The 16642-nt window shown below is 40.5% G+C and overlaps 1 protein-coding gene across 3 annotated transcripts in view; it reads left to right on the top strand.

Moving 5' to 3' along the window:
• Positions 1–678: 678 nt before the first annotated feature.
• Positions 679–16642, top strand: part of LOC117296547 (U3 small nucleolar RNA-associated protein 14 homolog A-like) — a 47431-nt gene continuing 31467 nt past the window's right edge. Inside the window, exons 1-5 of one of the 3 annotated variants that reach the window (XM_033779526.1) lie at positions 679–705; positions 7101–7191; positions 9724–9794; positions 12630–12697; positions 14470–14615. In XM_033779526.1, the coding sequence (XP_033635417.1) occupies positions 686–705; positions 7101–7191; positions 9724–9794; positions 12630–12697; positions 14470–14615 (396 nt within the window). In that variant the 5' untranslated portion in view covers positions 679–685. Of the gene's footprint in view, positions 706–2830; positions 2882–2908; positions 3130–7100; positions 7192–9723; positions 9795–12629; positions 12698–14469; positions 14616–16642 lie in introns of those variants that run through there. The other 2 variants (XM_033779527.1, XM_033779525.1) reach the window with 2 other exon arrangements.

The raw sequence follows: 16642 nt of genomic DNA, 5'->3' as shown, positions 1-16642 counted from the left end.
ATTTGAAAAGCGTTCTGTAACCGTTTGTTATAAAATGCATATGGGTAGGAAGATGCATGTTGTAAATGTAGAATACAAAGATCTACACAAATATGCCTCGAAATTGCGTGGTTTTCTTTTTACCTCGTCGATAACACGGTCGGCCATTTATGGGAGTCAAATTTTTGACTCCCAAAATGGCCGACAGTGTTAGTTCGCGACGTAAAAGGAAAACTGTGCAATTTTTAGGAATACTTGTGTGGATCATTATATTATTCTACTTTTAAAACATCTTTCTAACCATGCATTTCATAACAAACGGTTCCAAACGCTTTTTATAGACCAATTCGTCCTATCCAAGGGGCAACGTGTTCCATCAAGACCGAGCTGTGTTATGAAACACATAATTATTGACTGGCATAATTCGGTATTAGTGTACGTCTATTCGGCCTCGGGAAATAGGTCGCTCGATCTTCTGGTCACGCAAAGTCCCTCCGGGGGCTATAGACGTCCTCTAGTTACCGCATTGCCATTCAATATTTAGTGTGTATCATTGGGTGCGTTCCTGTAGCTTCCCTGGGAGTCGACCTGCGGTCTGCCACCACAGTGCGTTCGAATAGGTTTGACGTCATTCCAGGGGCTCACCCGGGTCAGCCCCCAGTGCCCTGCTTGTGGAGTGGGTCACTTGGGGGCTGGCCCCAGGTGCATGACGTCACTACGAGAGCGGTGAGTGATCGTTCGTTTAGCTCTTGTCATGTACTCATTTGAAGGTTTTTAAGGACGTACAAACCCTCAAAATAACAAGGCAAATGTTTTCTAAAAGTGAAATAAGTGAGAGGATGTACACTGTATTGGATCGGACGAGTTTGTTATAAAATGCATATGGTTGGAAAGATGTTTTAAAAGTAGAATACAATGATCCACACAAATTTGCCTCAAAATTGCGAACTAACACGGTCGGCCATTTATGGGAGTCAACAATTTGGCTCCCATAAATGGCCAACCGTGTTACCAGAAAGTTTACATGACAATTAATTGATATGAGACTGTTACTCCCCAAAAAGCGGTGGTAAAATTGAACACTAGATCAGATATATCTGTTGTAGTACAGCATATTCCGAAAATTCGCTCTATTTGGTGTTCTGACAACTTTGTATGCGTCGTTGGACGTATATGCTCGATAAATCACGATGAATGGGGCCTTAAAATTCTAAAATCGTGATAATGTTATAATACAATGACAAAGCCGATTGCTATTGTAAGCCCGGCCTGAGTCCATGTTGTTACCAGTATTTATGTATTTACTTCTTTGTTCTCATAAACACAGCCTCCATTATACCAAAGTATTATATTAAGCTTCCGTCCACATCCTTGTGGGATACACCCAGGTCCATAAATCAGCCTGTGGTATGTACACTCAATACCCCAATGGACCGTCACTTGACCATCACCATGAACTGGTCAAGGACCAAGCTTCCCCAATCCCCTATATAATGTCCTTACTTTCCTAATATCAGTCTCTTCTCTATGTTTGCTCTCATTGACAGACCCTCCTGGTTAGCCCAGTGCGAAGTCTTGCACTGTGAGCGCAATCCAGCGTTCTTTTATATGCTTCTTCTTATCTTTGTTAGGCCTATACCGAAATTGTTTGAATAAAATACTCTGTATAATATACAATAGCCCAAAGAACAGTCTTCATCTGAGTTTTATTCTTCAATGTTCGGCCCAGTTATTGCAAATTAACTTGTTTACACACTATGCGTAAAAAAGGGGAAAATAATCCGCATTTATACGGATAATGCGTATAGGCCCGCTCGATCAACATTAGAGAGGTTTCGCAGAGTCCCGGATACGAATATGCATACAGATATCGAACCGTACGCGTTCGCGTCAAGTGAGCTGTGTAGTTTTGTTTTGCAAAATTCTAACGAATACCCTCAACATGAGGCTCAAGAGGGCGCTATTAACCAAATGGCTGCACCCATGGACAATCGCCATTCTCTTTTTCTGAAGCATGGTGGTTAACAAATGTCCAACTACATCCATGTATGATACCTCTTATAGACATGGTGAAAACCTGGTGCATTAAAAAATAACAATCCGCTACAAAAACATGAACAAAATATACTCGATGTTTACTTCAGCGACAGATTCCTGTTTGAGCGACAACTTGTGTACAACGGTTATACAACGTCAAAAAGTGATGACGTATTATGGTGTATCCGTTCACGAAAGAGTACTGGTGACTCTGCGAAACCTCTCTTTTATCATGAAAAACCATTACATTTTGTTTTTATACCATAACAATTACCATCATTGACAAATGGCAATATTCCATACGGATTATAAATACAATTTCTAATCCAACCCTATAAAATTATTACTATGTAAGAATACCTCCCTTACCCCACATTACCTTTCGCAACATTTGTATATACATGTACAAAACCATCCTCACCGGTGAGGTGCTAGCACCTCATCTAGCGGGGTGCCGCGCGAAGCGCGGCATCCTGCTAGGGCGGCATCCCGCTAGATTTTACAAGGCCGAGTCCGAATGGGAGACTTTCCAACGCTAGGCGGCAGCAGACATACCGGGTAAATTTCCATTGTTTACGTAGTTCTGAACATGCGCACAATTCTGAGAACAATGGATTTACCCGGTAAGTCTGCTGCCCTCTATCGTCCCAGAAAGTCTCCCATTGGCGGCTACGGCTACGGCTACGGCTGTTTCTAGGGGTGTTGCTAAGGACATACTATACCTAGCTCAACGCAGTGATGACGCGGAAATCTAGCCGTTGCCGTAGCTGTAGCCGCTAATTCGTGTTACGAGCATTGGGTAGTGACGTCTAGGGCCAAGACTAGGCAGACGCCTAAAAAAGCACGTGTAGATTATGAAATGCAAGTGAGTTTAGCGCAAATCAGGGATCTCTCAATTTCCAGATCGCGCAGCTCATTTCGCGTTGTATTGTTTGTTGTTGCGTTTATTTACATGGCCCATTCTGCAAATTGAGCGTTCAGTCAGTTAACCAAAATGTTCTGAAAATTTGAGTCTCTGTTACCTGTATTTAGTTGGATGGTGGTATCATCATAAACCAACATTATTTCAATTTCCGCAGTCACCATGGCGTCACTGTTATCTGAGCTCACCAGGTGACATTAACATTATTTATGTTTATTAATTAGTTATAACAAGTTAATACTACTATATATTGCTAACATCACATTTTGAGAGCTAATGTTACAAATAGTATACACATAATGAATGTTTATGAGTGCAATGGTGCAAATATGTTCATGAGTTGAAAGATGGAATGTTCTATTCCACGAGGCGGAGCCGAGTTGAATGGAACATTCCAGCTTTCAACGAATGAACATATTCGCACCATTGCACGAATGAAACACATTCATTATTTGTTTTATATAACATCCAAGTAGATCTTTGTCATTTTGATTGAAAGATACAACTTTCAAAACAAACAAAGCGTAGGCCTCCAATTTTTAATTGTAGAAGACGAATGCTAGTAATTTTACTAATATGCCTTGCTGCGTTACCGAAGACAACGCGCACGCAGTGATGTTTTTACTCAGCTTTTTCGTTCCATCGGAAAAGTACCATTGCACGCTGGCAGCGTGCAATGGTACTTTTCGGATGGAACGAAAAAGCACGGTGAGTGACTCAGTGTGCAATGGTACTTTTATTTGCTATCACGTGACGGACAATCCTCCAATCAAATGGCAAGGATCTGCTTGGGTGTTATATAATTATAGTCTAGCAGGGGGGAGTATAATTGCAATAACGTAACCCTCCTCCCGACGGCCGCCAGGCAGGCCGAAGGAAGGGTTACGAGCTTCTTTCGTGCGGCAAATGACAATCTGGTCCAACACGTACAATTTCGACAGCTAGTCACCAGTTTGCCCTGTTTTTACCACTTTCAAAACTCATGACACAAATTCTGAGGGCACGAACTTAATCTGCAATGTCTGATGAACACTCAAAATATCATTGAAAAAATATTTTTGAAGAAAAAGGACAAAAACTTGCGAAATCCAAAGTTTATATTTTGAACCTGTCGCATCGCTTTGCGAATGCTTTATAATCTGGTGATTAGCTGTCAAAATTATATGTGTTGGACCAGATTGTCATTTGCCGGTCGAAAGAATCGGTAACCGTCCGGCCTGGCGGCCGTCGGGAGTAGGGTTACGTTATCGCACGGGTTACGGGTCCTGCACGCCATAGAGCTATCACGCACAGTACTGTTGCGAAGCCGTCTGGAAGTTAGTCCCCATCACGGCCGGTGCCTTTCGGCAAATCACGCTCTGTTAAAAAGTAAAAATCCATTAAAAACCCTTAACCAAACTAAACAAACCCTTATTAACATTTTTTATCGTGTATCACAACTTATATATAAAACAACAAACCTGTGAAAATTTAGGCTCAATTGGTCATCGGAGTCGGGAGAAAATAACGGGAAAACCCACCCTTTTTTCCGCACGTTTCGCCGTGTCATGACATGTGTTTAAAATAAATCTGCAATTCTCGATATCGAGAATTGATATTGTTTTAATGTTTTCTCACAAAGTAAAGCATTGCATGGAATAATATTTCAAGAGGAGTATTTCACCATTACCTTCTGTAAACCCTGTAAGTTATTTGTAAATCTGTGAACTTTTAATATTTTTTTCTGTTCCGAATAGCCCGAAACATCAAAACAGCGCCGCACTTTCACCGACATGGACGCAATTTCAGCCTAGGCCCGGTAGGCCTAAACAATTACGTTAAAAAAAATTGTAGACTGAACGCGGTGCGAGAGGACGGTTAATTTTCTGGGGGCCCAAATTTTCTTGAGAGTTTGGAATTCTTATCTTGAAACTCCCATCAAGTATTTTACCACTAACAACGTTTACAAACAATTTTTTTATTTTGTAAGTACACGTACGTTACTTTATTTTTTACCACTTGACTCTTCGAAGAGTTTGTTGGTCAATAAAAGGCCTCTGCCAATTTGTATGGTGTCGACATCTTTGGTGCCAAATTTGCAAGGTGCCGAGTTTGCAGGTGCCAAGTTTGCGAGGTGCCGAAGTGTCAGGTGTTTGTTAAAACTATGACTCCCGAGGTGAATCTATTTTCCTCGGCTTTGCCTCGGGGAAGATAGAACGCTCTGGGGATCTACTCGGGAGTCATAGTTTTAACCATCGCATGAGTAAAAGCAGTCAATATTTGTTTTATAACACCCAAACTTTTCTAAATACTGTACTATTAAGTTACAGACCTGAATGCTACAATAAATCAAACCAACATACAACTCTTCTTAAAGGAACACGTTGCCTTGGATCGGACGAGTTGGTCTATGAAAAGCGTTTTAAACCGTTTGTTATAAAATGCATATGGTTAGAAAGATGTTTTAAAAGTAGAATATACTGATCCACACAAGTATCACTCAAAATTGCACGGTTTTCATTTTATGATAAATGGCCGACCGTGTTTCGAGGTAAAACGAAAACCACGCAATTTCGAGGCATATTTGTGTAGATCATTGTATTCTATTTTTACAACATCTTTCTAACCATATCAATTTTATAACAAACGGTTACAGGACGCTTTTCAAAGACCAACTCGACCGATCCAGGGCAACGTGTTCCTTTAACTTCACATTTTTGAACATGTGTTACTGTGCTGCATGTATATGTAGTGTCATGTAATTTGAATTGGTTACAGACTATTTATCCTCCTTGTACACGTAACGTTCAGATAGATGCACATCTACATGTAGGTACTGCACACCGTGTGATACACTATCACACGGTCGCCGTTTCTAGTAAAACCAAGACATATCATGTGACGCGCTCTAAACCACTGAAAAGGCAGAATATTTGTAAGGGGTGTTAAAGGAACACGTTGCCTTGGATCGGACGAGTTGGTCTATAAAAAGCGTTTGTAACCCTTTTTTATAAAATGCATATGGTTGGAAAGATGTTTTAGAAGTAGAATACAATGATCCACACTTAGTTTGCCTCGAAATTGCATGGTTTTCCTTTTACTGTAAGAAATAACACAGTCGGCCATTTATGGGAGTCAAAAATACTACAGTATTCTTTATATTTTTTTGGAAATCCAAGAAAAGCGCATGAATGCAGGATGTGGGCGCTTCATTCTAAACATTGGCAAATCACAGGCGTGATTGAGAATGACGTGTTACTGCTAGCAATCATGCCACGTCCAAGCAATCATTACACGTCCTTGACTGTGTGTTATAGGCCTACGCTGTACGCTGTATAGTACATGCATGATGTACATGTGCTTCAGCAGTGTGTGGTGTAGTGCTAGGCGAATAGTGAAATTTGGTATACGGTTAACCGCTGGCCAACTATCCGAAATTAACCGGATATTCAAATATTTTTTTCCGTCGCTAGAGGACGCTGTTTGTTTGTGGTCGTTCGTTGGGCGGATTGATATTAGTTTTTAGACAGTGTCGCTAGGTTCATTCATAAAAATAGCGGATCTAATTTAAAGATGGCGATTGGCTTTTCTTTTGATATCATGATTGACTCTACGTAATAAAAATAATAAGAACCAGGCCTCGGCGGGTTTAAACCACTAGTTGAAAACCAATTCAACACACTTTGATTCCCATTCATAAATACCTTTTCGGTCAAAAACATCAACACGAGTGGTCGTTCTTTTAGCTCATGTCAGGGGCTCACCCGAGTGAGCACCGCGGGGTAGACCCAGGGAAGCTAAACGAACGCACCATTGCTCCATATCGCTTACCTGTTCTCATCAACTCAAACAAACTATTCACAGGGTAAAATTCATCTGAAATAATAGATCTTGATTTCTTTAGAACCCGTGGGGCATAAAGTTTATCCAAAGCCATCTTATATGCTTCTCTCCACAGATAACATTGTACTTGTTAGGCCTACCAATGCTTGAACTGTATCATTACATGGTATTCGTGGTATGATTTATACATATTATGCATTTATTTTAAACATCAAGTGAGGTCAACCTTTTCTTTTTAATTATGCTTGAGGTAGTAAATTGTTTCATATTTAAAAAAAAGTTGCCTTAATGTATATTATTATTGTTTCCTCATTTCAATGAATGTCATGTTCAACTGTAGGTCATCCGATGACAGCATTGTTCTGACTAAAGATTGTGACATGAGTGATACTTGTAGTGATGATGAACACACTGAAGAAAGGTCACTTAAGGTAAGATCACTTCGTAGTCATAGCCAAACTATTGATCCCTAATGATATAAACACATTGCACGGTTAGTTGGCTCTCTTGCTATAAGCTTCAAAGTTGAATCTGAGTAGATGTTTCCAAAAACCTGCTAAGTAAAGACTTATTGCTAGTCCTGAAATTGAGTGTAAGAATACAATATGAAGAATTATGCATAGCTGTTTCATTAATTACATTTTGAAATTGTGTGAATTGATGAATAAATTGTAATCGAAGCAGTTATGACCTTTTTAGCCTATTTAAACAAAATAACTTAGATTATAGATGATGTGACTTATGTTTACATTCAGACCGCCCTCTGTTGACAAAACACTGTTCACGTCATGTTTTGCCAAGCAAAAAGACGCCTAGTCATTGTAAGATTGCATGTACTTTATAGCTTGCTGCCATAACACAAAGGTTTCACAATTTACAAAAACTTGCCAATAACAAGCTACAAAGTTTCAAGTTGATCACACCATTACTTTGGGAGTTATAGTACGACTGCAAAAAGTGCACCTTTATTGCCACGCCACATGACCCCTGATTGCTGATGATGTCATCGATCTAACACTTCACACATGATGGCTGCTTGACGATCAACATGCTCTTGGTTATTGTGATGTCATCAGTATTTTTAAATTGCTCACCTTTGCCAGACACTAACACCGTTAAAAGGAGCTTCCTATCTTTTGTCACTATTGAATTACAAGGCGCTTCCGTTTTTGACCCGTTTCGACTGGAAGTAGAGGTCATGTGAGATCACGCACACAAAATAAAATGAAGACCTACGTATATAAATTATCCCTACCCAATCCCGCAAACAGAAACCTAGGTTTTTTTTAGGATGATTTGATATAGATTTTCAAGTATTTCAAATAAAACACCTTTAAAATGATATCGAGTGACAGGTGATGACGTCATTATGACATTTTTTTAGCATTATCATTGCACCAATACCTTCCATCACTGAAAGTTTTATTGCAATTGCTCTTTAGGAACTATGGAAAAAGCGTGAGTAAACAAATAATAACAATAACTAGGCACAATTGCATTTGTGCTTACATCTTAACGATAACAAATGAATGAAACAGAACATAAAGTCTTTAAAATGTCTGCAGCAACAGAACCTTTTGGGTTAACAGCATCTTCAGGTGTGGATCTATGACACCAACTTTAGGGGGCAAATCTGTCAAGAGTGAGCATGCAAGTGTGAAGCCTTTATGGCTTGGGTCTGGGCCCTGAAAATATGCATTTTAGATGCTCTGTGGTGCAATCTTAGGCCAATTTTGAGGGGGGTCACTTGATATAGTGTTCCCCACTCATCAGAAACTGCTGTCATCTGTTTCCCCCAGGATTGATGCCCATGATGGTGAAACCTAGTACAAAGTTGAGCTGGTCAAAAACATGGGGGGGGGGGGGGACTTTTGATATTGTTTCCCCCACCCTTCAAGAGTTGGGGGAAATGTCCCCCTGTTCCCCCCACATATTTTATACAATATACATATATAGACAAATGCAGTGCGCGGCCTGGATACATTGTAGCAAGCCATACTTGAAAAAAATCGGCCATGTTTTCAGAAAACTGGTCGTGCAAAACTTGGCTGCTTCTTCTCTTCTCTTGGCTGCTTCTTCTTCTTCTCAGCGTCCCTTGTGCGCTTATACAAAAGCACCTTTCCCAAACTTGTATGAACTTGAAACTTTGCACATAGTTAGATTAGGTAGAGGAAACCATTTAAGTTATGTCATGATGACGTCATCAATTCTTGAGTTATGAAAATTCAAAGTTTATTATTAAATAAATAAAAATGCCTCACAGACATGACCCCATTTTGACCTTGTCTTCCGGCTAAAAAAGAGAGGTTGAAAATTTCAAAATTCATGTCTGTGCGCACAGTAAATCTCCCACTGGGATGTGCATTTATGAACATTTTTGATGTACACCACGTGTAGTATATTATTAGCGGACAGTGTCATGCTCCGGTGCTCATCCCTACATCCCTAGATGGCAAAAAGCTTTGCATACAATAGTCTTCGTTCAAGGCATTTTCAACATACATTTTCCTTTCGGTTAGTTAGTCTCTTCTACAGTCGTCAATGGTTCATAAGTTCATATTTCATCAACCACATAAGCTATGTTTAAACCAGAAGTGACCGTAAAATGCTTTGAAAAGGCATTATTTAATGGCTTTTAGGTTGAAACATAAACCCTTTGATACTTTACCATCACAGTATACAAGTCTGTCAAATGTGTTCCTTTAAATATCTTGAGAACAAGGAAACTGCAATACATACTATTGTTACTTTTCACCAAGCTTGTACTCCTGGAAGCCAAAGACCTGTTTTTGTAGATGACAAAAACTCGATGTCTAGTGTAGGATTAATCTTTTAAAAAAAAAACACACAAACAGAATAGTCAAAATATATCCATACATGTAAAAGTTATTATATTTAACATGGATTCTGTTTTGGTAGCTGTATAAGTTTTGATCATTACCTTTATCTTGTATATTGAGCAGGTTATGCCTGAAGGGAGTAGAAGTCACTCTAGCCTGCTGGATGCCATTGCTTCACTGGATACCAGTAAGAGGTAGGACTTTTTGCAGGCCTGGAATTACAACTTGTTTAGGGCAAGGCCACTTTGGCCTTGGATCAAGCCAAATTTTGAAGGGCACCAAGGCCAGTAGAAAGGGCACCAAGGCCAAAAGTTTCAAAATAAAGAAGGCGCGAAGGCCAGTAAGTTGTAGAAGCCTTATTAAACAAGTAAATTAAAAAAACTGCCAGAGGTTTCCCTGTGGGTGGTAAACCCAATGGAACAGTTTTTTATGAATAAGATATTGATAAATCATATCTTATTCAAGATATTGATAAATCATATCTTATTTATAAAGAAACCAAACAGTTTTGTAAAAAGAAGACAAGTAAAAAAGAAAAAAAAGAGAGAAAATTTTGTTATGAAGAAGACAAAAAATCATGCCAAGTTGAGGTTCTTGCATTTGGGGGCATAGCTCTCAAATTCATACGCCTTTATTTTGGCAAACTCCTTCGTAAACATTTTCCAAGAGTCATTTCATTCACCAACTATATTTTCACAGACAATACCATATATGGGCATTTTAACAACAGCGCCCTCTGTTGATCAATGTATTGTGTTAGACTGGTTCCTTGTGAAATCGGGACGTCAGATAAACGAGCGTGTGGATTATATGCGATGCAGGTTAGCGCTAGCATGTGCAATGACTCAGAGGAGGAATCGATCTCCGTTGCGCTTGTATTGTAACGTTGAAGTCTGTCCCTGGGCCAGACGGTTTTTGAGATGGGTTTCTTAGAATCTTGTTCAAATGTGAAGTTTGACCCTCTGCAATTTGGTTTTGTTAATGGGAGGGGGACAGCCATGGCCGCAGCCACAGTCAATGACGTCATGGATTACTGTGTTAATAAAGGTTCTACTGTATTCTGTTGCTCTCTCGATGCAGAGGGGGCATTTGATGCAATCCCTCATGATGTCATTTTCAATAAGTTATGTGACAATATGTGTGACGATTGGTGGAGATGCTTTTTATCATTGTATACTAACTTGACAGTGAATGTTAAATGGAACGGCAACATTGGCAGAAAGATTAATATTTGTAAAGGCACCAGACAAGGAGGGTTATCTTGAAAACGAGTTGTACTATCTTTGGTAAGAACACTTAATCATCGGACCCCTCTTGGGTTCTGAATGAAAGTATTTTAACTCAATATCACTGACTCCATTACCTACCTAGGTGTTGTAATGTCAACAGATCTGAAACCTAATTTGCATTATGAGGAAAGAATTTGTAAATGTCAAAGGGCTTTTTATTCATTGCAATGTACATGTATTGGCATGTGTAGGAACGGCAGTTCAACCTGTGTTAAAAGTAAAACTCATGTTTGGAACACAGCTCTGATATACGGATGCCAGTGTGTTAATTTCAATGCCACATCTTTCCAAAATCTTAAAAAAACACAGGGTAAGCTGGGTAAATCTGCCATGGGTCTTCATAAGTACTGTAAAACTACGCCTCTTTTACATGGTTTGAATTTATGTAAGATCAATGATGTTTTGTCGACATTTCAACTTAATCTTGTTTGTCAGATTTTTAACAACACTTCTAAGGCTAGGTCTTTTTATGCCCACCTTTTAAATTGCGAGGCCAGTGACGATTTGCTTATTCTAAGAACACATTAATTGATAGAGTTAAAAATAGTTTTAGCTTGCACAAAGTTTTTTGCTGCTTAACTGCATTATTAATCCTTCTTGCAGGCGAAAATTTAACTCTGACCTTAAGTATGTAAACTGCGTCAACCATGGTATTTGTGATAGTGTAAAAACAGTTTTGTTCCGTAACCAGTTTCTTGAATGTGATGACCTTAATACTCTCGGTCAGCTGCTCAGATCGTTCCGACAATCCTTTTGTTTCATACTTTGTCAGGATGGTCTCGGGGTCGTCCGAGAGTGTCAGGGTTATGCTGTTTCTTTATTTGCGTGTTTATGTCCCTTATTTTGGTGGCACGGTTGGCTTGTGCGTAAAGTGCTCGCCTCTCACCAAGGTGAACCCTGTTCGATTCCCGGTCGGGGCCATATGTGAGTTGAGTTGTGCGTTGGTTCTCTGCTGTGCCACGAGGGTTTTCCAGACCATCTGGTTTTCCTCCCTCAGGAAAAAATCAAACACTTTCGATCTTGGCTGTGCTCCGTGGTCATAATGGGTTGAAGTGGCTGGCAGCTGAATGCGCCCTTGCATGCCTGCTTCTCGAACACGTTGTAGCTGCGTCCTTCGCAATTCAGCTCTTAGCTGCGAGTAAGGATGATTAGCCCCCCAAATTATTATTATTATTATTTTGTATTTTTGATGTAATTTTTATAAGTCTTTTTATCTTCTCCGTTTTTGGAGGTTTTCAGGAAATAAATAAATAAATAAATAAATAAATAAATATTATATCTCATGATTGCACAGTTCGACTCAATTAATTATTGAATCTTGGATACAAGGTTCGATTCATCAACTTAAAAATGAAGTCAGGATGCCCTGCGACACAGAAAAAAATGCACGCAAAATGCCATTTCCAAATAGCCTACTTCTGGGTACCAGTCGCTGCACACTAAGATCGATCTACCACGTCGCTGATTTTGTCGGGTGCTACATTTTTTGAAAGACGCATTTGGTGTTTTGAGAATTTTGGACGGGCGCATTGCTCGGACACAATCGTGTTTGGAGAACCCTGAGTCTGACTTACTCTTAAATATATTTAAGAATAAGTCAGACTCGGGGTTCTCCAAATATATACGTCTTAGGGTTACTGTTCTTCTTTTATGGTGGAAGTTACTTTCTTGTTTCAATGTCTCATTATTTGCCAAGTCCTTTTCAGTGTCATAATTGGTTCTTCTCTTTAAAACTTATAGGCAAAAGATGATGCAGAGATCAGAAGCAACTGCAGAAGTATCAGAGTTTACTTTCACCAATCCAGAAGGTATGTACATTGTATCATGGATAGATGTGTCAATAACATCGGACTGTCTCATGACAAGAAACCTTCGGTGGTTTTCCTTTTTTTGTGTGAACTAGTTGGTGAAATTTGACTCCACAAAATGGCGACCGTGTTAGTTCACGACGTGTAGGGAAAACCAAGTAATTTCGAGGCATACATATAGAATAATAAGCAATCCCTCGATGTCGAGGAATATGTTCTCCACAGAATAAACTAAGTTATTAGGGTTGAGGTAGCTGGTGCCTAAGGTGACTCCGTCGATGACTCAAAAGTCCGATCCGTGAGCCACATACTCTCAGCTAGATGTCACAGGTTGTAGTTATAGGGTGGGTTGGACTATGGAGATGTCTCTCACGTTCCCTCTCCTTTCGCTGCTGACGCTTAGCTGTTGCCTGAGCTAGTCGATTCATTTCAAAACTAGCCGTGCCTCTGTGCAACAGTTGCCTCCATGATGCTCGATCTGCTGTCAGGTTCTCTCAGGTAGCAGTATTGATACTACACTTTTGTAGCGATGCAGGACCAGACTCCAGACCAGGACTCCACGTCATCTGGCAGATCAACGATGGCTTGGAACCTGTTTTTGATTGTGACAGAGTATTTGAATGCCAGGGTTTTGTCATTGGTGACTCGTTCCATGTCATACAAGGGAGTGGGGGACTTCTTGGAGTGGAAACGGGGAGGGATTGCTATTGATGCGATAGCAGGCAGTGATCTGTGTTTGCAGAGGCTTTAGCTCCTCTGTAGACCCTGTTGAATTTTACAGTTTTCCGGTTCTTGATGAGGATGTGGTTAAGACTTTTTTGTCTGTCGCTGTCAATTGAGATCCAGGTGACTCTGTGGATGTTGCGGCAGCGAAACCAGCTACCAGTTATTGGATGTCCTGTGAGGCGCAGAAGGAGAGGAGCCTCACTGAGGTGTCGTTGGAGGGGCCGGATGAAGGGGCCGGATGAAGGGGCCTAGAAAGGATTCAAGCCGTTTCTTAGCAGCAGGGGGAGGAGGCGTTCATGTTGCCAAGGACGACGAGCTCATAAAATAACAAACCTGTGAAAACTTGAGCTCAGTCGGTCGTCGAAGTTGCGAGATATTAGTGAAAGAGAAAAACACCCGTTGTTGCACCATGGTCACACGAACTGAAGTTGTGTGCTTTCAGATGCTTAATTTCAAGACCAGATGCGTAAGATATGTAGTGACCATGCTAGTAAGGCTTCTGAGTTGTTAAAACACAAATTAAATAAATATACATATCATATCCTTGGAGGTGAAAGGGTAAAATGAAAATTCGTCCCCTCCCTCCCGCCCCTGCTTTCCCTTTGCTACAGTGCTCGGGATTCTACACCTAATCACTTGTACCCATACCTAAACCTATGTGGAATTTAGTGCACTGTGCGATGGCGGCGATGCAATAGCTTACTATCAGCCTCTCCCCATTACTCGTATTCAAGAAAGGATTTATGATAAGAATTATTTTGAGTAATTACCAATAGTGTCCTCTGCCTTAAATCATCACTGTATCATCTTAATATGGAGCTAAATGTATGCAAAAAAGAACTCAAAAGACTTTGAATAGCAATTAATAAAATTAGACACATTCAGATGGTTTTGTACGTGTACATGTATGTTATAAAAAAAATTGTTTTTGATCTTTGTTGCAGAGTATTGATTGTGGAGGCATCTACATCTGTTAAATTGCAGGAGATTATTTGATTGCTCATTGCACTTTAATGGTATCACTTGTGTCTATTTTTCTTTTGCAGGAGAAAAGACAGGTGTGAAACTTCATGAGTTGATGGGTAGTCTGTCTAACACACGTAGTCATTCTGAAGTTAAGAAACTACTAAGCAATGTACAGAGAAATCAGAAAGTGGTTGATACACCCTTACATAAACACCAAGAAGACAAGGTAGGCCTATAGTAATAAATACCTCAGACAGTTTCGCTATTCCTATTGGTGGAGAGCGCATCAAGTGGGTGTGTATAAACCTTTGTTTATGACCAGTAAAAAGTGTTGAAACATGGGCGTGACATGCGAGCTTTCACCTGTGCTTATAAGACAGTTTCTTCATTCCTATTGGTCGAGAGCAACAGCTGGGACAGTTGTGCCACATCTCCTGATACGCGCGACGCGCACAGCATTCTCTTAAGGAGTTGTTTACCCGAGGGCCTTACCATTCCATAGCTGGAGGGGTGTTGTGTTGAAAGAAATCATTCAACAATTACAATTTTTGCATTTATTTTACTTTTTGACCAAAAAGTGTTAATGTTTTTTGATTGAAAAGGTATTTATGAATGGGAATCAAAGTGTGTTGAATCGGTTTTCAACTAGTGGTTTAAACTTCGTCTCGGTAAAATTATCAAGAAAGAATGAGACTCCCTCAAGAGTAAACCTCAAAGAGTCGAGCCTGGGCTGCCTTGAGGCTGTCAAACATGTACACATCAAAGAGTTGAGCTTGGGCTGCCAAATTGGACATTTTTATTTGCACGCTTCCCTTGAGGTAGACTCTTCATTGCTTCAGAGTTGGCCTCCATGAAGTACTGGCAACGTATGGTTTCGCAAACTCTCCCCTTTGCTTCACTCCTTTTCACTCTTTTCTATCTCTCTTTCCTCTTCATTTTCAAAAACCCCCCCAAAACCTACTTCTTCAGTTAGCCTCGTCATTAATCCTTTGCGGTTTTGTTGATCTCTCTTTCCTTGCTTTGTTCTTGTTCTATTTATTGTTCAGCCCTTTGATCTGTGCTAAAGGCGCTATATAAATACCTATGTTATTATTATTATTATTATTCATTCCACAGTACCTGGAAGCGGATGACCACCTCCACAGTGTACTTGTCCTGTAGCTCAGGCCGGAAAGAAAGTACTACCAGTCAATCTTGTCTATGGGGCTGGTTTTCTTTGGTTGTCTCAAGCTGAGCCTCATTCTCATAGACACTACTCATTGATCCAATATGTCAGTCTTGAAGCTGCTGTAAGCCTCGGCATTGAGAACACTGTTGCGCCAATTACGCCTGATCAGGATGTTTTTGATCTGGCACTTGGCTTCTGTATCCCTGTCTTGGAAGAACAAAGTTTTCCTTGTCATTTCTGAAATTGGGTGTTGGCTGCTATGAGGTCCTACTCTTGTAGAAGATTGACTAGGTACTGGACATTTCTGTTAGACTCCACACTAAGGTAGGTGAAGTGAACGTCTTCTGGACCTAGGCGGGCGTTAATATCGGCAAGTACGACCAGGAAGTTGTGAAGAGTTACCTTGTCCAAGCATTGCTTGGAGATCCCTAAAGAGCTCCTCAATTTCAACCTCATCACTGTTGTTGTGTGGTGAGTGAACCACTATAACGGGGGTGATAGGATTACCACCAAACTTGGGCTGACAGCGTTGACACTCTGCACAGCACTTCTAACTCTCAGACTCAGCAGCAATCCAACTCCTCCTAGAGCAGACTTGGTAGTTGGCTCTCTCCAGACAGATGAATTAATCAAGCTCATCCCCTCCACCTCTTTTAACATGACCTCCTCGAATTCATGGACGGGGTGATGTTCCTGGATCCCCAGAATGTCAAATACGCAGTTCTGACTTCGCACCGCCAGTTTCTCACACCTTGATTTCTTTCTGACCTTGAAGGCCTTGAAAGTCGATACACATGTAATCACCAACTTCTTGCCTTTAAGAAGGGATGCAGTGGCCTTGACTCTGTAGTTTGACTGATCCCATCCTGGGGTTTTAAGGACCCGTCGTCATTATGCTCTGAAGAGTGAGGATCTTGGTCAGCTGCTGATCTCCTTCAAACTCCCACCGCTGGAAGCTGTATAAGATTTGATATAATGTTGTGCTTCATCATGCTTTTCAATGCTATACTATCCTGGGGGCGCTGCACTCCAGGCCGACTCAAATGTTGGGGTGTGAACCTTCCTTCGCCCTTCGTTCCACCCCA

The sequence above is a fragment of the Asterias rubens genome, chromosome 11 (assembly GCF_902459465.1).
Source record: "Asterias rubens chromosome 11, eAstRub1.3, whole genome shotgun sequence".
Taxonomy (NCBI): domain Eukaryota; kingdom Metazoa; phylum Echinodermata; class Asteroidea; order Forcipulatida; family Asteriidae; genus Asterias; species Asterias rubens.
This window is presented reverse-complemented; position numbering and strand designations above follow the sequence as displayed.